General features: G+C 39.9%; 1 protein-coding gene across 8 annotated transcripts in view; it reads left to right on the top strand.

The window, feature by feature from the left end:
- DGKB (diacylglycerol kinase beta) overlaps window positions 1-22,325 on the top strand; it is a 398,863-nt gene that overhangs the window by 80,612 nt on the left and 295,926 nt on the right. For all 8 annotated transcript variants that reach the window (XM_064704413.1, XM_064704412.1, XM_064704410.1 and 5 more), the window contains exon 2: window positions 14,701-14,961. In XM_064704413.1, the coding sequence (XP_064560483.1) occupies window positions 14,892-14,961 (70 nt within the window). In that variant the 5' untranslated portion in view covers window positions 14,701-14,891. The remainder of the gene's footprint in view (window positions 1-14,700; window positions 14,962-22,325) is intronic.

The following is a 22,325-nucleotide window of genomic DNA, read 5'->3' as shown; positions in this document are numbered from 1 at the left end:
TAACACCTGACTTGCAATGCACCAGTTGTGGTGCGTTCATCCCAGTGTTTTGGCTGAGAAATCAACAAAACCAGCAGAAGAGATTGCAGGTTGACAACAGAAATAGATTGAAATAGTGCAATAGATACAGGTTTGCAATTGTTTACAATTAGTGCTGCTTCTATTCAAGTTAAGAATATAAATTCATGGAGGTAGTACATCTCTAGTTAGTATTACCAGGAATGGTAGTGCTCTTACTTGATACTTCTGTTCTGTGTGGGAGTGGAATCCAAGAGATTTAATCATGTAATTATTCCTCATATAGAAGCACAAATGTAGTGTTATCCAGTTGCCATCCATTTTATTATGCTTTTTTCCTTGTCATTGAAAAGGAATTTTTCAACAATTTAAGCACAGAAACAACAATGAATCATTGAGTTTTCTTTTCTGTTTGTATATTTATTCTACTTTCCTCACTTTATTACCCCTTTTGATTTCTGGCTTTTCATCAGTTATAATATTCTAATATATAAGCTGTTTTGATGTAAAGCTTAAAAATATATTCAAAATAGACTAAATGTTTAATTTCTCAGTAGATGTGTTTATTTATTTACTTTGAAAGAAAAGGAAATGTATAAAACATTATTTATGTTTTGCTTTTTAAAACTCTGTTAAAAATGAATTGCGCAAATATGATTAATGGTTTACATGATGATGTTTATGATTCAGAAGTAAACATATAGATGATTTTTAGTTTGTGGCAAATACAGTAATAGCAAAAAAAGGCAGACCTGCACCGTAAAAGTGTTCCAGCATGAAGAGTATTTAGTATTTGTTTGACTCTTGACTACAATTTGTGGATAGGATTAAAACTCCCTTGGGCAAAATTGTGTGGATCCCCAGGGGAATTGCGGATGATGAGGAAACACAAGCATCAACATTCAGCAAAGTCAGGGGAAATTGTTTCACATTTCAAGCTGAAGTCTTACTGAGCAGGTTCAGATTTTTTTATCCAACAGCTGCACTGTTAAGGCGAGTGGCTCACTGGAGTAAAAAGATTCTTCCTACGTGTTTATCCTGTGTGTCTTTTCAGGTCTATTTAGGTGTGGTTTATTACTGCATCTAAGCAGGTTGTTCCCAAGTTTATCGGTCCTGTAGGAAAAAGGAAGTGGAATGAGCAAAACTGGGCGTTTGTCTTCCCAGACTGGTGAAGACAGGCTATGCTGTGGCCCTCAAGATGTCAGGAGGGGCAAAGTCCCACCAGTGTCCTCCCAGCATGTGTTTAGCAGTCTACAGACAAAGCAAGCAAAACTCCAGCCAGATTCTGAAGGGCTGTGTGTCTGTGTTCCAGATCTGCAAGAGCATACCAGCTACCCTTTTCTCTGAACCATATAATAGTGTGCCTTAAGTTAAACTGATCTTAACCTTCACTTAGCTTGAAGTTTCCTGCGTCTGTTCTGAGACCTGAGCAAAGCTTTTTTTCTGAAAGCTTCATGTATTAGAAAATACTTCTTTCTGCCAGTCCCACTCTTCTGCTATCTGTAGAGAATCATACATGCAGTTCCAATAATTTCAGTGTCAAGGACTGCTGTGTAAAAACACAAACTGAATCTAAGGAGAATTAATTGCCACACTTAGAGAAAATAATTATGTGTAATTCCAGAGAAAAACATGCTAGAAAAAGAGAACAGAAATGCAGAGACTCTCTCAAGAGAAAAAATATGTTTAAAATGCAGGCCTAATGTAAGCTAGTTCTGACAAAGGATTCCCAAAGGAAAAAGGAGACAGGATCAGCTTCCTTTTTTCTTCCCTTTAAGATCGGAAAAGCACTGAGAAACTCAAATTAACAAAAGTAAGCTTTCATATTGAAAACGGAACATCATGGAAAAAGAACACAATTTTGTGTTTTGTATAAAACTTTAATTATGTACCTTTGTCAATTAAAAGTGAAATCAGATACCAGTTTTTATTTGTTAAAAATTCCATGGGAATATTGTCACTTTTAACTACAAAGGATTCTGAGGTGAGTAATACACTGAAGTCGGTAGATGGAGCAGATAAATTCCACTGTTGCTTTCTCATACACCTCTGAAAAAAATCAGAACAGTTAACCATGAAGATGTAGGGTTTTCCTGTCTGAAAGTTGGAGCAATGTGTTAAAGTCTCTAAATTTGTATGTCTGTCTGGGTGGGATGGACAGACAGCCAAACAAATGAAGGACCCTCAGTCAGAAAATGCACTTCCCTCTCTGACCAGATCTTAGTGTGTAGTTCTGCAAATGCCAGCCTCTGTCTCAGTTTACTCAATGACAGTATATGAACTGCAGGGAAGACATTGCAGATATAAAAAGAGACTCAAGGTGTCTTTATGCTGCAGAAGGATGTGAGGCCAAGCTGCCTTGAAGTGATGGTTTCTGGTATTGAGAACTGAGGACCTGTGACAGCCTGGACTTGTGCATCCCTTGGACGTGTGCACAAGAGGTCAGGCAGAGGTGCAGAGCCTGCTCTGATGCTTGTGGTGCTGAGCCAACTTGGATTTTCCCTTCTTGCTTTGTTTCAGTAAAACTGCTCTCTCTCATGCTCTACTTGTGCATCCCCATGTCTAGTGTCAGTATGGACATGTTGTCAGAGCAAATTCTAGGAACATGCAGATGGCAATGCTCACTGATCCTTCACAAACCTGGATGTTATTGTCCTCTTAGAGCTGAATTTGAGCGGGTCAGGAGTTTTCTGGGTGAATAGGGAATTGTACTTTGAGATGCTGCTGCTACCACATTGTTTACTTTAGATGCAGATATGTGTCCTTGTAGGCAACTTTTGGTAGGTATCCTTTGATAACCCAATTGATATCTCACTATCACTGAACTTTTTTATAGTAAAGCTAATGAAGACTTACAGAACCATTTGTAGTTGTCTAGAAGGCCCCACACTATCCCAGTGGAGAGTGACAGTGCCAGCTATTCATATCCCAGGACTGCAATAATTTAATCAACTTCTCCATGCAGCCCTCTCCCCAGGGGAAAGCATAAACATGCCACATAATAGAAAATAACCTAGCATGAACTTCTCCTATTAAATTCTTTAACCTGCCTGCTAACTTATCTTTGTTCTCTGTACAGATTTCCTATTGATTAAATCAGGTTCGTATTTTCACAAGTTTGTGGTGAGAAATTCCATTGCCCTGTTCCCACTTTATTTTAAAATTACACAAAGCATTTAAATGAGGACAGCAGTTAACAAATCTTTTCCTCTGATGCTGTGGAACATTTTTGTCACAAGACTAAAGAACATCTCTTCAAAGGCTTATTTCCAAGCATGAAATAGGAATTTCTGCCCCAGGAAATTATGGATCATCGGAATTCTTTCCCAGTTATAAATTACTCTTTTCAGCTTTGCTCTCCTGTAATGCAATCACCCCTAGAGCACCTAAATATGGAGAGATTAATTAAATCCAATGTTTAAACAAAAAAAAAATCCCTGTAGTTTACTGACAACGAAAGTTAATTGTTAGGCAGAATTTAGAGGTTGCCCTGTGAGAGAGAATTAGAGAAAAGAGGAAGAACTTGTGGCAGATATTAGTCAAAGACCTTAACCTCTGTTTATATGCACTCAAATACTTGTGGTGCTGGTTGTGGGGAGGTCTGTGTAGAGCTCATACCCAGGGAGGCACTTCTGGAGCTGGCTTTCCTGGGGAAGATGGCGCATGCATAGTTTGGAAGGCAGAGGCTGTCCTCAGGATGTCTAATCCAGGATTTTGGAGGAGTTTCAGTGGATTTATAGAAGTAGTGGTGGGTGATGTGGAAAGAATTGTTTGAGAGACTGATTCATCCTCTCATCAGAGAGATTTATCTAGTGGACAGCCTAATGTGCTGTGTTCCATAGAATTTATTATAGATTACATAGATATACCTATAAAATCCAGGGCTTTCTGTTCCAGATTGCTTTTCTCTATTTATTAAAGAGTATCAGTCTAAGCTTTAGTGATTCAGCCTTCTTTTAAAACTTTTAATATTGAAATAGTATGTTTGTTTTTTTTAAAATTCACCAAATTCAAAATACTGCCAGCTGTCTAGAAATCTGTTTGTCTGAACAGTTTATTTTGTACTTCTGTCTGGGTCAATTTTTTTTCCTCTTTTTTTCTTTTACTCCTCCTAGTTGTATCATGTTTTTAATTAGTCACTTAAAAAATCATAATATTATTCAATGTGATCATTTAGTCATAAAAAAATTGTTTCAAATTTTAGTAGCCTATGGAAAAATGTTCTTGTTTAGTCATAGATATAAAGTATTGAGAAGGATGAGTAACTCCTCAGCTTTTCCAATTTTCACTTTTTAAATCTGTTTTTGTAAAATTGTTACTGAGATGTTTTTAACATTGGGAACAGTTCTATGACTCTCACTTAGAGGAGATTTTTGAATTATGTGGTACTTCTTTCATAAGCATAAAATAAATTCCAGTGGTGTGGTTTTTTTTATTTTTTAGTTTATTCAGCTGTATTATTTAAAGAAAGAAAAAAGCCTTTATATACTTTTGATGAATCAGCAAAAGTATGTTGTGGTATTTCCTTGTCCCAGATTCTCCTCAGGTGTTGCCTTCTGATACAAGGCAGGCGGCCTGGTTTCAGGAAACAGCACGGCGGCTCATTTCTTCAGGGCCGCTCGGGCCTAAGAAACACGCGGACACCAATATGGTGGAGGATCAAAGGCCTTTATTCTCTCTTCTCGTGGGGTTTTATAGTCTAGGGGGCTTCTACGTCAGGTGAGGGTCTGTCCTTACCATCTATGGTTAGTAGGGGATGGAAAGTTACCTGGGCAAGTGGAAAATTACCGGAATCCGGTTCAGGGGGCTACATTCCTATGTTAATTTTCTTATCTAAGGGGGCAGGAGCCCTGTCTTCCCATAACATCACGAGATCTTCCGAATGCCAGGCCCTATCTGCTACATCTCCTCCCCCTTTTTCACAAATGAATGAGGTAGTAATATACTGAAATGAGGTATAAGATTGCAGTTCGATAGGGAAAAGGGGGTTTGGTACATCTGAGTAAATTTTCGCCAGTCAAGGTTAGGACTTGTGGCTGGCAGTGTTCTCTGGTTGGATTCGCCGCCCGATGAACAGGATGTTGGCTCGTTCCAGGTGGGTCTGAACGAATGAGACTAGCTTGTTCAGTAGGCAAGGTCCGAAGGTAACTGCTAGAAGTAGCAATGCCAGTGGACTTATTAGGGTAGAAATCAGAGTGGTTAGCCATGGTGATTGATTGAACCAGGACTCGAACCAGCCCTGTTGGGCTTCCTTGTCTTTCTGCTTCTGAGCTAGTCTGTTTCAGAGTTCTGTCATGGAGTCTCTCACGACTCCTGTGTGGTCTGCATAGAAGCAGCACTCTTCTCTCAAGGTGGCACACAGGTTCCCTTGCTGCATGAACAGGAGGTCTAGACTTCGCCTGTTCTGCAAGACTACTTCCGAGAGTGAGGAGACTGACTTCTCTAGGAAGGAGATGGATTTCTCGATCTTTTGCAGGTCTTCGTCGATGGTTATTTGCAGCTGGGACAGTCCTTGGTGCTGTGTCGCTAGGGCTGAGACACTCGTTGCTGTTCTTGCTGCTCTTAGCCCGAGCAGCATTGCGATAGTTACACTTGTTATTATTTCTCTTTTGTGAAGCTGGCTGGGTTCTTCAAAAAGGTGGTATACCTCTTCGTCTGAGTGGTACAGGACTCTAGGAACAATCAGAACTTGGACACAAAAGTCGTTAGAGTCATCAAATTTGGCAAGAGACACACAGGGACTCACTCTAGATTGCTGGCAAACTCACATCTCAGGTGCGGATGGGACTACTCACTTATTGTTTTTCTTGTTAGGCTTGACAACTTTGGTGCAGACGTTGCTTCTCTGCCTAGCTAGTGTTGCATTGCCAAAGCATCTGCCTTGGCCTGTGACCTGGCTCAGGGTGATTCCTTTGCGAGGGGTTTCTCATCTGCACTGGTGAGGGGCATCGGCTGTGGAGTAACTGAAGGGAGTGTTTAAAGCAATTCTTTCATAAAAGGGAGGTTTGACATCGTAGCAAAGCTAGCAGGATTCGGTTAGGTTAGGGTTGGATTCATTCAGGGATATAAAGGTAGCTTCTAACATACGAAGGATTGGGTCTGAGTCCGATCTGGCTGCGCGGTCTGTCTGAAAGACTTCCGCATGGCCGGTTGGGACTTTGCTAACTCTAGTGGGTAGGGTTTTAGGGTAGGTTGCGTTTTTCTCTTTCGGCACGCTTTTAATCACTTTGTTTGGTCCAACCGCTCGGGGTGCGGCTTATGGCTCAACTGGGGTGATGTGGCTGCAAGACTGTTAAAAGTTTCCCTGCAGGAAGACGGGTGTTTTGCAGCCACTGGGTGCCCAGGTGAACTGTAAGAATTTGTCGGGCTCTTGTGGATCCCACCCAGGCCCCGACGGTCTGGCATCTGTAACAATGGTTTCGCAGCCCCAGTGCCCACAATATTCCCCTTGGTGTGGTGGAGCTGTTGCTGATAGGTACCTTGGCTGCGGGCAGTTTGCTGCCAGGTGGCCTGCCTGGCCACACTTAAGGCATGCCATCACACTGGTTATTGCAGTGTGAACTGCTGCTTGGATGGGAGCCAGATGCTCTTCCTTTGCAACGTGCCTAATCATGGTTGCTGCATTAGCCTCAGGTGGCAGTGACCTTAAGATGTCCTTGGTGGCTGAGTTACACTGCTGGCGCAGGCAGTCTGCCAGCACGGGACCCTTAGCCTCCGACGGCAACGAAGAGGAGTCCAATGCTGCCTGAAGTCTGTCCACAAACTGAGTGAAGCTCTCGCTCTCACTCTGTTTGATAGTTGACCATGGGGATGGACTGGCTACTACTTTAGCCGCTGCACGGATAGCTTCCCGGGCAGCACGGGTGGTTGTCATAACCTCATGAGCCCGCAAGCCCTCAGCCTGCGCCTGGGGGGTGATCATAGTGGGGTCTCTGCCCATGAGTCTTTGTATGCTGGAGCCATGCAGTGGATGGTTAGGTCCTGTCACTTGGGCTAGCTCCTTTGTGCATTGATCTTCCCACTCCTGTTTAAAAACTATCATCCCCGCGCCATCAAAAATCATCCTACACGTCTGTTTAATATCAAAAGGCAACATATCATCCCCTCCGAAAACGCCATCAATAAGTGTGGTAACCATGGCAGAATTAATTCCCTTGTCTGCGATCGCTTTGATTATTGCCTGGATTTCCTTTGGGTTTACAGGGGAGTAAGTCCTCTGTTGGTTATCGCCTGTTCCCCTCACGCGGACCGGGAGCACCAGGTTAGCAGACGGGCTCCACTCCGCGCAAAACATCTTATTTTCCGCTAATCCGTAAGCGGAGTCCGGTCTTTCTCTAATGACCCCTTCACCCATGCAGGAGCCTTGCGACTAGAAACCTTGTATGCCGCTGATCTCCCTCTGTTAAAGCTAGAATCCGAATCTGAGCTCTCTGAATCCGAACTCCCTGACTCCCCTCGTCCTAGACCGAGTCAGAGTCAGAGCCGGAAACAGAGTGAGCCCGCACTTCCGGGCTGCTCTGCCTTTTTCCCGGGCTCCGACCCCGCCCCCTCCTGCGGGGGTCGGGCCGTTCCCTCCCCCTGGGGTCCCCCCGCCTCCTGCTGGGGGAGGTTCTTGCCCTATAAGGACTTAATTTGAATAGAGCGCTTTGATTGGTCTTACGCCATACCGCGGGGGCCGCCCCTTCTCCCCGCTCTCCCGCACATGCGTTCTGGGGCGCGCTGACTGCATTTCCGCCCCCCGTCTCCTTACTTCCGCCTTCACCATGTGCTTCGGCGCTATTTTCAAACCCATATGGCGGCGGGGAGTCCCTGCCGCTCTCGGCGCCGCTCCCGGCGCCGCTCCCGTCGCCGCTCTCGGCGGGGTCGGCTGCGTTCCGCGCCTCCTCCGCCAACCCCCGCCAGAACGCCCGTGCGTGTCCTTCCCCCCCGATGGCGAGCCCGCTCTCTGGGGGTTTCCGCCGACCGCGCCCCCCCCGCGAGACGCCCGGGTCAAGAATCGCTGCAGTCTGTGTCGCCGCACCTACCCCGGGCTGTGGGGGGGCTAGCAAGCAGGTTTGTGCGGCTTTCCAGGCTTCCTGCTCTTGTCGAGCTTTCTGTAAAGCCTGGAGAACTTTGCCCCAGGATTTTAGGGCTTTCCCTGAGCCGGACAACATAGTGTCTTCGGCCAGGACCTTTGTGCAATCATCCCAAACCTCCAGATGGAGGATATCCGTGGGCTTTCTATAGCCCCAAGCTTAACCAATCTCGGCAATGCGAGAGATAAATCCTTAATTTTACATTCTATCCCAAACTGTGCATGCATATCTGATACAACCTTTGCATAGGATTCCATGTTTCTTGCTGGTCCGGGCGTCCTCCACGCTGCAGTCGGAACCGGCCGCTGGCAGCCGCTGCTTCCTGTCCAGGCGAATCTCGTTCCCTGGGCGCTGATCGGCTTCCCGGGTTTCGGCACCAGAATGTTGCCTTCTGATACAAGGCAGGCGGCCTGGTTTCAGGAAACATACATTCCTATGTTAATTTTCTTATCTAAGGGGGCAGGAGCCCTGTCTTCCCATAACATCATGAGATCTTCCGAATGCCAGGCCCTATCTGCTACACTCAGGTTTTGTTTATTTCAATATTTCTTTAAGTGAAGAAAATGCTGAGAAATTTGAATATTGTTCTTCTGACTTGGTAGATAATTAATGTAACAACCTGGAAATAGCAAGCCTAACAGTTGCAAAATTTAACATCAATCAGAAATTGCTTTAATGAATTCATATGATGAAGTTAAGGTACATGGAGAGTGTCCTGGTTTTGGCCAGGAAAGGGTTAGTTTTAAACTTAGTAGCTGGTGCAGAGCTGTGTTTTGGATTTACTGTGAGAATGATGCTGATAACAGAGTGTTTAGTTGTTGCTAAGTAGTGCTTACCCCAAGTCAAGGACTTTTCAGTTTCCCATGCTCTGCCAGTGAGGAGCTGCACAAGGAGCAGGGAGGGAGCATAGCCAGGGCAGCTGGCCAGAGGGATATTCCATATCCTGGAATGTCATGCTGAGGGTAGAAACTGGGAGGAATTGGCTGATTGCTGCTTAGGAGAGGCTGATTGCTGCTCAGGTGAGCAGTTGTACTGAGCATCACTTGTTTCTCTCAGGTTTTATTCCAAACTCTCCTATTGATATCTCCCTTTTTTAAACATTATTTTTCTTAATAACTTTGCTTCAAGTATTAAACTGCTCTTAAATGAGTCCTAACTGTACTCAGGGATGTTGCCATCTTGCATTCTGATTGGTTTTTATCAGTGCTCCATTTTTGTTGCTAATAATTTTTCCCTGTCACAAACGGTAGTATTGGTGAAATGTTTTCACAAAGATCCAAGCATTCTGCTTAGCATGCCACAATAGGGTTTGTGCTGCATGTCTTCTTAGTGTTTACTGATATATTCCATATAAATAATTCAAGAAAGAGAATTTGAGTAATTGCTTCTCTGAGGAATACAGTCCATATCTTTTGTATTAAAATTTAAATGGATGCCTTTACATGTCCCAGACTAGTACACCTGGGAATAAAGTAGTCAATAGAACAAATGCTTTTGAGTTGTGCTGGTCACTTCTTTAAAGGAAGACATTTTCAGCTTGGTACAGAAACTATCACTGATTTCAGTGTGTCAGCGTTTGTAGTTTATATTTCAGAATTGTATTAATTTACATCAGTAAACATCTCTTACTAAATTGAAGAAAAAAAGTGTACCACTAAAAAGACTCTATACTAAATTCAGTGCAAAACAAGGGATATTTTTATGTAAAATATGCAATATATGTAGGAAGAAACTGTTGTGTTTTGTTATGTGGCTTCATTTTTTTCATTCATGCCATTAATCCGGCAGCAATTATAAGTAATTACATTACTTCTGTATTTGAAAGTAAAGAAACCATAATGGTGATTAGCAGATATTTTGGTAGAATTTCTTGCCCATCAGGCTCTTCATACTGAACTTTAAACCATGCAAATTTGGAATATTTCTGACAGTAGAGACATTGTTCTGTACAAAGTGTAAAATCAATTTATGGAACACTTACATATGTCTTGTATACCTGTACAGAATGCCTACATTTCCAGGCAAGAAATTAATCACTGTTAATATGTTTTGGGTTTTTTGGAAGAACAGATAAAATTTTCGGGCAGACATGTAAATGTGTGTTACCTGACATGTAAACTTCTCCTCTGGAAAACCCATTATGTCACCCACACTGAAAATCACAGGATCTAACTAACCATGGTGAAAATGTAGGACCCCCACTAAAGGAAATACCAAGCACATTCTGTACAGAAGAGTTCTTGATAGGCATAATTGCTGCAGCCTCCATAGCAATTAGGGTATAAAATATTCTATGTTATTTATTCCTATGGTTCAGGCAAAAATCATGAATCAGTTCTGTTATGGAAAGTTGGAGTTTCTGTGGAAGGAAACTTGCTATAGCTTTACCCTGTGCCCCTTCACAGAGTAACTGGCAGCTGTTGGACTGGTGTGTGGGGTGGACATTGTGGAAGGGCAGGGGGAAAGCAGAGAACAGAACATGGCTGAGTAAGTCCAAGAGCCCGTTTCTAGGCCGTTCTTAGTGTTCCTGTTATGGTAAACAGAAATAAGTCCCTTAAGGCATGCATTAAGATGAGTGTTGTGCTTTCACACACGGCAGTGAGGTTGGACCTCAGAGGAAGCTCTCCTGCCTTCCAGGGAGTTGTGTTGGGTTGGTTGAGAACCTGGACGTGTCTCCATGGCTGAAGTTAGAAGCTGAAATTGGTGTTGTTGATCAGTTTTGTGGGACTGATATAATTTATTTTGCCCTGAATGCTCTCCGAAAACTCATCTTTCCTTACGGGGAGGACTGGATGAGGTGGAATGAGATTGAGTCGTGAGGTTGGCATATGGGGAATTTGCCTCTGTGGTTTTTTTCCTCCATCATATATTCATTTTTCTTTTGTCAGCCAGGCTTCTGAAGAGCAGCTGAGGATTTCGGTGGCATGGGGAATTCCTGGAAATCTAAGTTGGTTAGCAATGTTGGCTGAATGCTAAGTAATTTGATTTGTATAGTTTTTAACAAAGCTTTGCTTCCTAGTTTGGATATGTGGCCTGGTAGGAATCCTGACAGAACACTTAATAAACTCTCAAATCCATAAAGGAAAACATGTTATAAAAAGGAGAGTGAAGTTCTAAGACTTATTATAGTCAGTGGCTAGAGGAGGAAGATTTTTTTTTCTAATTCTTTTTGTGATTAAATGAATGGTTTGTTAATGTCATGTTTCTAGTTTGTCTTATTTGTAAGGCCTGCTTTGTGTCTGCCTGAGAGGGCTGTGAATCTTGCCTAAGTGTATATTAACAAAATGTATGCACAAATCTGAGTTGCCCAGAATAGGTTGAACTCTTAGAGGATTGCTGGAAAGTTCCTACCTGACATTGTATGTATTTTAACTGTATCCTGTATTGTATTCTTCAAAGAAATTTATCTCTGCATGAACAGGTCAGATCACTGTGTGTGATCTGTTTAGAGCTGCTGATCTTTATTTTGCCTACCAGAATAAACATTTTATTTTTGTTGTAGTTCAAGATTCTTTTTTTTCCTATGTGATAGTGTTATTGTTGATGCTACTTTCCTCTTCATACACTTATCTGTAGGTTTCTCACTGCATAACTTTCCTGAAGTACTTAAAGAGCACTAAAATAATGTGTAAGGAAGTGAATTTATGTTAAACACTTGTGAAAAAGATAGTACAAAACAGCTAATACTTTTTTTTACAGAAATTTGGATATTTGAATAGTATATAGGTGATCTTCAGTGTATGCCTTAACAAATAACAGAAATATACATTGATGACCTTTGTCATCAACATCTGTATGCTGTTTGTTTTCTTATAACCGTGATATTATCTACATAAAATGGGAAAATGTCACTGTAAAGGTGTAACTGTGAAAAACTATGTGGTGCAGGGATCTTTCCTTGTTTGGGACTCTGCAGCAGAACCTAACAGGAAACTGAAGAAAGGAACTGTCTTGAAGGTTATTTTTCCTTTTTGTGAAATCTTCCCCAGTATATGTCTATGTATTTCGGCATCACATATACTGAGGTGGAGTCAGGACCTGGCTGCAGTCCAAAGACCAGTGAGCCACCCTCAGAGGACTGCCTAACTCTCCTTTCCTGTTCCCAAATTACACTGGTATTAATTACATTAATTAGATCCAGTCTGTCCCCCACAGGCTTCCCTTTCGAAGGACAGAACTTGCATTTGAGAGTTGTCTAGAATAAAAATGTAACCCTAAATTCTGTTGTATGTTCCATGATAGCTGCTGTCTTAGGTACAAACTACATCTTCTTTCCTGTGAGCTGCCATGTCCGTACTACATCTCATTCCATTGCTGCCGTCTCATTCAGGACACGTCCATTTTGTTACAACTCTGGTTCTAGGCTTTAGAGCCTGGGCGTCTGTTGTGGGGAAAGTATATCAGATTTGGTAATTTAGATCTGTTTTCTCTGCTGATGAACTGTGCAGGCAACAAACTTTGTAGACAGTGGTCAACTAAATGTATTCCTTATGGATGGATTCGTAAGACCAGATTGTACAGTACCATTACCTTGCTAGCTGTAGTAATTCTAGTGGAAAGCTGTTTATCACAAATATACAGATTCAATAATCATGATCATCTGTAACTTCACAGTATTCAGCAATGTTAGCTTTTGTAGGTAATAACGCTAATGTACTTAAGGATGATGTCAATAGTAAAACTGGATGAAATTGTGGTAGAAAATTTTGGTTAAATCAGTTACGAAAATACAATTTAAAAAATCAGTAGAATCTCATCAGTTGCCAAGCTTATAAAATATATATGCCTACTTGAACATACAAAACTGTCTTCAACACAATTTAGTCAACTGCCAGAAATGAAACATCTCTAATTTGATTAAAATGACCATAGTTGTTTTTTCTGGAGATTAATAAAAGTATTGAAGTTCAGGGGAAAGAATGGTATAAATAGCACATTTAGCTTTTGTAGTTTCTGACCTTTTTCAGGCACTGACATTGATTTAGGGATTTGAGGGCTGATGTGCCTTGTACTTGACCAGTTTTATTCATATTAATGTTTCCTTTTTCATCCCAATCTCCACGCTTCTGTAAATTTTTGTTATTTTTTCAATTATATTATGCATTCAATCAGATTCTAGATCTTCCAAATCATCATATTATTCATGATTATTCATCATCATTTTATTTTTTTAACAGAGGAGATGAAGACCAGAGGAATCTCTTCTGTACAATTTTTTTAAAGGCAAGACAGCTGTTATTGTACTTAGACACTTGGTCATGGTATAGTCCATGCGTTCAAATTATTCACAAGGAAGGGTCTGAGAGCAGTGAAAGCTCTGGGACTGATTTGTCTTCCTTAGTGTCTGCATGAATTTCTTTGTCCAATGATGAGACTCATATTTATATAACAGAAGGAGAAAAAAAAAAAGTGTTGTCTGATTAGGATAATGTGGGCTTTTTTTTAACCCATGCTTCTGTTCCTCGTAATTTTGTTGTTTTTCCTTTCTTTTCTCTCATGACTTTTTTTCTGTTCTTTCTTAGCTACCAACATCTCCCTCCTTAGCACTTATTCCATTGCTGTGTTCGTCTCTTTTGGTCTGAATTTTTTGTAATTTAACCCTTATAAATGATACATTGCTAGACATAGGAAGAGATTTCACTTGCAGTCTAAATTTAGCTTTCTAGTCTAAACTGGTCCTCTAGGCAACCTCTGTAATCAATAAAAGATAAATACCACAGAAGGCAATTCATCACATTTTAAGCTTATGTTGAAACTGGAAGGATTAATTGCTGCCTGGGCCACCTGTCTCTTTGTGATGATTAAAGGGAGCGCCTGAGATGACAATCTCAAATGAAGTACCTGGCTCTCAGATGGCTAAAATTAGAGGAAAAACTGCCTACCTGATAATGCATTGCTGGCAGAGGGTCTGTCCTACAGAGGTAGAAACTGCATAAAATTGGGATGAGAAGGCACCCACAATTTGATTTTTTTTTTCCCTGAACTGATTTGTGATGGTACCAACAGTTATATTTGATTTTCACTCGTGATCAGCAATGCTGTGATGTTCTAGAAATCAAACCCCTACTATTTTGTTAGAATAGTTCATATTTGTATAGCTCTTATGTGAACTTCTCTGCAAACTGTAGAATCTATTTTATTTTGGCATGGACAGTTAGAAGCTTTGTAGCATTTCTGACAAGGCCATGCAGTGCTGAATAACAACATAACTGGGTAAAAATCCAGTTACAGCAATTCAATTTTAAAATCATAAGGAACTAAGTTTACTGATAAGATAATATCTGCTATTTCAGTGGTTGTTACTAAATTGGGAACATCTCCATAAAGTGTGTCCAGATACATTTGATCATAAACAGTTGATAATTTTTAATGAATTCTGAACATAAGTACTTGGAATTAAAAAAAAAATTTGTTTGGAAATACATATAAAACTATTTGCAGACAAATACAGTATGGAAATATTTTGAGCAGAACCGCATAGGAGAAAATATTTATTAGTTACAAGTATTCCCACAGGAAAACTGGTATATCTTGGTATTTAGTATTTTTTATCTTATTCTGTTATATTTGGTATTTATGCTGTATTTAATATTTGCTCTTTTAACAGTGCTGTAACTCGCCACTGAACCAACACATTTGGAACAGTTCATAGCATCAAAAACTTCATCCACATCGACTGATGCCATCTTGGCACTCTCCAGACACTGTGAGCTGAAGTTAAACATCTTTATGGAGTTTATAACACCTGGGTCCAAAGGAATATTCTTCTGATACACAAGGAGTTCCCTTCCTGCCAGTATGACGAGCCAGGAGAAGTGGGTTAACCTTAGCCCTGGAGAGTTCTCTCAACTTCAGAAATATGCAGAATGTAAGTAATTCTAAAAATATTTCATTTTATGGCTGAATAAAAACTAATAGTATTTTGAATGTGGAATGTAAAATTTTTGTGTTATTGATACTATTCACAGCTTAGAAAGAACACACCCAGGTTTTACATTGATGATTCATTACTTTCAGAGACCATTGTGAAGAAAACTCTCTATTTTTCCCTTTTTGTATGAATAATCTTGTTTGTTTGAAATTACATCACCAAATAAATAGTAAACATAATAGAGCAGTTATTTTTTTAACTCCTGAGAACATTTAGTGCTTCCTGGGAAAATATTTTCAAGTTATTTTTCTTTAATTTTTTCCAGTATCTGAATTTAAAGATTTCTAATAGACATAGAAAGTTTTGTGGGTTTTTTTTTTCTATGCATTCTTATAACTTAGGCCTCAGTGCAACGTTTGTCAAAATGTTTGCCTTCCTTGTGGGGGAAAAAAGCATTTAAGATATTTCTTTACTTTTGGCTTCCCTTTGCTTCTCCAACACTTCTTGCACGCACAATAGTTCAGAGCCATTGTTTTAGTAGAACTGTTGGTGTCAGGGAAATTGTTTGAAGATGTTTGTGTTCAGGTTTCTGTCTACATTAAAGAAAAATATGTTGTCTTTTAAGCTTCCTCTGCTGCTCTGTAATGAAGAGATGCTAGTTTTTGTGAAATGTGATACATTTTTTTGTAAATAGCTCAATTTCTGAGGCAGTTAGGAAAAAAATGTTAATAATATATAATTTTTGTGTATAATGCTAAAGGAATAAACCCTGGGTATGGACTTTAATTTGAATTTCTGGGCTATCCAGTTTAATTTAACTAAAGGACTAAATAACAATATCTTTAGGTGCGTGATCTAAGACTTTAAAATGCAATTTAAAAAAAAAATCGTACCAATATTTTTGAATTTGATATATTTTTATGTAACATGGTAAGATAAAAAAGGTTGTGACAACAGATATCTTTATTTATTACTAAATAATCATTAAATTTTATGGAATTTTGTAAAGCTTGACTATATAATTGCTTTGCTATTTCATTGTCTTTATTGAACTTGGAAAGGCAATGAACTGAAAATCACCAAATTTCATTTAGTGACTTGGCAGAGTTTGATTCAGTTAAAAAAAATAGTATTAATAAAAACCCTAACCAACAAAAGTCCTCAGTTAGAAAAAATGCATTGCTCATTTTTCTCCAGCGTGGAACTTTGGAAGTACCAGTGGCCCTCCTATGGGACAGAGGGCTGGTCTGGGTGTCACAAGGTGACACTGTGGGGACGTTTGACTTTGTGGCCAACAAGTGGTGGTGATGAGCACCCAGCTGTGCCTTGTGCTAAGGACTGGGTTTCACTGTAGGACTTTGGAATAAGCAGGGAATTCATAGAGAGGTCATTTGTTTTGCATTTACCCTCTGATGTGCAGGTTTGTCATTTGCTCTGCCTTGGTGATTGGTGTAGAGATTTTACTTAATCTTACCTAAATTGCAATATTACTTAAACTATTTAAGTTTTTAAGTTACTTGAATTTAAAAAATACAGTATTTGTATATTCTATTCTAGTTTGCATCAAGCTGTAGTACTAGAGTATTAGAACAGAGTATAGCCTACCAAAAACCCATCTGCCTTGGATTGTACTCTTAGAGGGTGATAGTCACTTCTGCCTAATAAGATCACTGGAAATCCGTATTACTTTTATACAGCTGTGGTGGGTTGATTGTGGCAGGATGCCAGTTGCTCCCCAAACTGTTCTTTCCCCTGGGTGCAGTTCTTGGTTGATTCAGAACAGATATGGTTAGCTGGTGAATGGGATCAGGGGATGTGCTGAGCTGCCTTGTGCTAGAATCTGTAGGAAGTTCTTAAGTACAGGGGGATTTCTATTTCTGCTTTTCTTTGGAGCCTAAGTAAATTTGGTTAAGAAAGTTTGCTCATCCATTTTAGGCGCTTCATCTGTCTATTCGTGCAGAAAGTATTCTCTTTAAAATGCATTTGCTGGTGTTTTGCCTATTTGACTTTTTGATCCGGAGAAAACTCGTTGCACAGTTCCCTATTTCAGCTGGATCTCCTCAGCCTGAGCTGGCTACAGAGTGAGGCAATGTTTAACTTGTGACAGCCTCTGCTGAGGGCACAGACCGCCTCACAAGTCTGCAAGCCCTGGTTTGGATCCCGTGTAGGGTGACACTGTTCTGCTGCACAGCAGGGCACACTTGGAGAAGTGACGGATTTGGATTCGAGTCTTCTGAGGTGGAAGCCCAGTCTGGAACTATGTCCTTGGTCTTTCCCCTATCTGGAAAGCAAGCCTGTCTTACATCTACCTGTTTTATGAAGAAAACTTCCTGCCAAACTTTCCTATAATTAGTCGCACCTGTAAAATAATTAGTCTCACCTGTAAATGTTACAGTTTCCAAGAAGAACGGAGGAATGGGTCTGCACAGGTTTTAAGAGACATTAGGTGACTCTTCTTATCTTTAAGAAGAAATGGAGCTCAGGTGGCACCTAGATGAGCTGCTTCTCTTGGCATCAATTGACTTCAGTCATGCAAAGAAAATTTCAAACTATATTTAGATACAGACTGCACAGATAATAAGTACATCCAGAGTTGAGTCATATGTGCGTATATACCTCGTGTAACTGTGGTCATTATAGACCCAGCTGTCTTGGACTTGGAGCATAAATTCCCTTTTTAGTCACCAAAGTAGGTGTGTGGATCTTTCACTGTATAAAGCCCTTTAAACTACTCCTGTGGATTCTAGTGCTCTTCACTTTCTGACTGAAAGACACTTTGCTCTAGTTCAGTGTAGTTCTTCTTTTTATTAATCTTCTGTGAGCTTGATGATATTCTGTCTACTCTGACAAGTACTATTAAGCAAGGTCTGCTCCTAGCTCTGTGTGCAGCTACTGACCTTGTAATCACTTTGAGAAGTTCCTACAGTTTTGTCTGCCTGTTTTCTTATTCACATAGTTATACTCAGTGCTTTATCCAACTGTACTGTTTGGTGAACCCAAACTCTGAATGCAAAATTTCTTTCTTGAATATGTAATAGCTTTTCTCAATTTCCATAAATGTAACTGAACAGCAAAGGAGAATGAGATCTCCATCATTTGTTCCTAATCAAAAATATTTCCATCTAAGCAGCACTCAGAACTTCATAGTAAGTGAATATCTTCCTTTGAATTAATCCAAGGAGTATCTGTAATTTTTTCTTACTAAATTATTTTGGAGCTCAATCAAAGGTATTTTATGCTTTCAATGTAGGACCCTTCTTAGTCTGCCTGCATAATAATTTGGGGCTTCAGCGAATTTTTGGAATTCATTGAAATTTAAATATTACTTAACAACAACAAAAAATATTTCTGAAGTCTAAAGAGTATATTACCTAATACTTGGCACTTTGCAGTTAATATGCATATATGTGATTTTGGAAGAATAATTATTTCCAAAGACAGTTCCTCTAGGTCCTTCTTCCCAGTCAAATTAAAAATCTCCTCTCCTCTTGTTCTGAAGATAGAACAGTAAAACATATTTGCATTACATCTTTGCCTGGTTTTAAATTGCCTCTGAAGAATAGGTGAAAAGAAAAAAAAAGGCAAAAAACAGGGATAACTGCTGTGGTTATTATATAATTGTGATAGTAATGACAACAACAATAATGTAGCCCACACTAAATCCTGAAGATTTTAGGGAAATAAATGCATTTGAGAGAAGAAATTTTTTTCTCCTTTAGATTTCATAATCAATGCTGGCTGTGAGAAGGGAAGGTGAAAAGATACAAGGAGTTTTTCTGCATAACACTGTCATTGCATAGAGTAAGGTAGGTACAAGATGTTTCAGGCAGAAATAGTTTCTTCTAAACTGTATGGTACCAGATAGATATGTGTTTGTAAGTTGTATGGGGAGCAGCTGAGGGAGCTGGGGTGGTTTATCCTGGAGGAAAGGAGGCCCAGAGGTGACTTTATCACTTCCTTTAGCTTCTTGAAAGGAGATTGTAGTCAGGTGAGGATTGTCCTTTTCTCCCAGGCAATCAGCAATAGAACTAAAGCTGTCACTCAATAGGACAAAAGCTTAAAAGTCTCAAGCTGCACTTGGGGAGGTTCAGGTTGGACATTAGGTTTTCCTCCAGGGAAGGATTGTTAAACACTGGAACAGACTGCCCAGGGCAGTAGTGGAATAACAAGTACATCCCGAGTTGAGTCATATGTGCATCTATAACTGGGAGTGTTCAAGGAATGAATGGATGTGCCATGGTCTGGTTGACATGGTGGTGATGAGTCAAAGATGGGACTTGATGATCTTGAGATCTTTTTCAACCAAAATGATTCTGTGATTCACTGATAGGTGCCATTCTGTACTACTCCAAACAGGAACCTGAATTGTAAGGGCATTAGAGAGAAGCAATATAAATAGCTTCATTGTGATTATTATCTGTATGGTAAATTGGATTAGTTTGGACAAGGTTTTATTTTAATTCTTTTTATTAAATGAATTTTGTATCTCCTTTTTATTAAACAAAGTTTTATGGCTGTTGTAGTCCAAATTATATATTAAAAGGAGTTTGGAGGATCCTGCTCCAAAAGCAAGTGTGGAAATATTGAATGGATTTGAAACAGTTAAAACAGGACTATTTCATGAGTCAGCTAAGCATTAAAAAAGGAAAAAAAAAAGGAAGTTCTTGCCTCAGTAGGTGGAGAAAAAGACCTCTGAGCTCTGGCAGCGATTGCACTCTGGGGAAATAGCTTGGTTTTGTGTTGTGCTTTTGAGTTTGTCAACAAAACGTGCCCTGAGGAAAAGCCTGAAGAAAAAACTTTTTTGCAAAACTTTTGGCAGCGATTTTTTCCCAGGCTGGTGGAGTCTTGAGCAGACTGTCACAGACTGAAGATAGAAATAGATGTTGGAGTGCTACTGAAATGACTGTGAGAACAGAAACAGCATCAGCAGCTGCAGCATCTTTTGATGTAGCATCAATAGCTACTGCAAGAGCTAGACAGTGAAACAATTTTCTAGGGGAACAGGAAGGAGGAATTTGTGAAAAAGATCACTGAAGAAATATTGGAAGGTCAGCAAAAGTTTAGGTTCAAAGTTAAATTGTCAGAGACTCTTTAGTGGGTTTGGCTCTGTGTTCCTCACAGAGGGAAGGATTATCTTTTACAATAGGTATGAATGATAACATGCACGGAACTTCATATATGTGGTGGCTGGTTACCTATAGCTATGGGACATTACACAATCCCTTAGAAGATCCCAGGCTGCTAGTGCCACATGGAATTGTCTAATTCTAATGAGGGAATGGACCTCATCAAATACAATTTGACAAACACTGCTATTTTCGACTGTGTGGCAAGTGGAGAGAGAATTGGTGATTACGGAAAATAGTTTTACCCCAAGTATTGGATTTTAGGATTATAGTGTTTCTGCTGCTGTTAGTAAAATGGAGGTCATCAAGTTCTCAAAAAATTTTGACAGAATCTGTTAGACTGGATGAAAGGTGGAGTCTGCCAGCCCTGCCTGTACAGTATCCCATGCACTTGGGAGAGCTTCATGGAGAAGGATAATGGGTCTAGTGAGAGATCCAGTGTTGGCATGCAAGGGCTGTTGGGGGGTAGAATGGCCAGAAAAAGGGACCAGTTGATAATTTGTAAAGTCTGAATTCTTATCCTAAATCTGTGATTGGGATCTAAAAATCTAAGTAGGAGAAAATGGAGTGGAGAAAACTACTCAGTGGTTTGGTGGGACTCTTACTTTAGTTCTCCTGAGAGCTGAACTATGCGTATGGATATAACACTGTAAGGTTTTTTTTTTCAGATCTGTGAATTTAAATCCTTTGTACACATTCCTGTGTTGCACCAATTTAGATAAAATGGATTAGGAGTGTTACATATTATTTATTTAGGCTCTAGTTAGATTTACTCTTAAAAAGCCCTGAACTCTGTCCAAAGGAAGGCTGTTACATACAGTCTTCACTAATGAGGATATTAGATCCAATTTTGACTTGTGTTAGACTGAAATCCAGAATACAGAAGGTACAAAGTTATGAATTTCTTTTTCATTTGACCATTTATAGTTGAGACTTGACCTCTGAAGATGATGCCATAGATAAAGTTGTTGTGGGAGATTGAAACCTGGGCACCAATATCAGCTGCAGAAATATTAGGGGATTTCTTTCCTTTCTCTAATGAGGATTTCTGTTTTAAAGAGAATGTAAGATAGGAATGATGAGTTGAGCATTTCTGAAGAAATAAAAAAAGCTGATAAACATGCAATAATACAATATGGTCCAGATCTTTGAGGTGGGCGTTCTAATGAGATAAAATGCTTAGTGTTTCTGCCATGATAAATGCCTAGTGGTGACTAGCAGTTGTGTTTTTAACCAAACAGAAGCTGATCAATTCTCCAGTTAGCCTGTCAGTGGTAAACAGTATTATACTGACTCTGTTCATGATTGTGAGTAGGGAGGAGTGTTTTTGTATCTGTCAGGTGGGACACTTGTGTATGCAGAGCTTTTTTCTTGTGTTCCACTGCTTCCACTGAAGAAGGGCAGGTATAAACTATTTAGGGAAAGGAGCAATGTAGAAGGGTTCTGAATGCTTTACTTTAGTTAAGGGGACTATGAAATTATTCAGGAGTTGCTTTTATTTTGTGACAAAGATAGATGCACTTAAGTACATTTTTGTCCCTCTCAGGCTGTTATATGTTCTAGTTTGAAACATTCTTTTAGGAAATACTGGCTTTTGTAGAAACTTTAAATGATACCTAGTATAAGCACAAAGTATCACAATGAGTGACTTGGAGTATCTTATTACAGTATTATGTTCATGTCTTAGCTAATTACAGGGATCCTCTCCTGTCTTTTAAGTGTAAGAAACTTCATATGTCAGCAGCAGGGAGACATGTTTCAAGAGCAGGAAATAGTGAATTTATAATTGTTACTATCAGCTGGCAAAGTTGGGACAAATCTCCTGTTTATAAATCCCCCAGAATCATAGAATTGTAAAGGCTGGAAAAGACTCTCTTCCTCTGCAGAACAGAAGATGCTCTTGGAGTATCTGATTTGTTCAAGAGTTCCAATTAAAGGGATTATGGTCAGCAAAATTCAAAACCAGTGTTGCTTCTTTGTGCTGTTGACTGGAGACTGCTAACAAGAGATCATATATCATAACATGAAGAGACTTAATTTAGTAAAAGCAGAGAAGGCAGTAGGCTCTTAGTGTAAACCTGTATTTCAAAGATTTTGAAAAATGATGAAAAATTGGTCCAGAGTTGGATTAGTTCAATGAAGTACCAGCTGTTTTTAGCATCAATTTCCTTCCTAAAGAGCTGCCTCTGGTTCCTGAATAATTGATTGGTAGGGTCAAAATTATGATGGCTCCAA

This window comes from Zonotrichia leucophrys, chromosome 2 (assembly GCF_028769735.1).
Source record: "Zonotrichia leucophrys gambelii isolate GWCS_2022_RI chromosome 2, RI_Zleu_2.0, whole genome shotgun sequence".
Taxonomy (NCBI): Eukaryota; Metazoa; Chordata; class Aves; order Passeriformes; family Passerellidae; genus Zonotrichia; species Zonotrichia leucophrys.
Note: the sequence above shows the minus strand (reverse complement) of the source record. Positions and strands in the feature narration are given on the sequence as shown.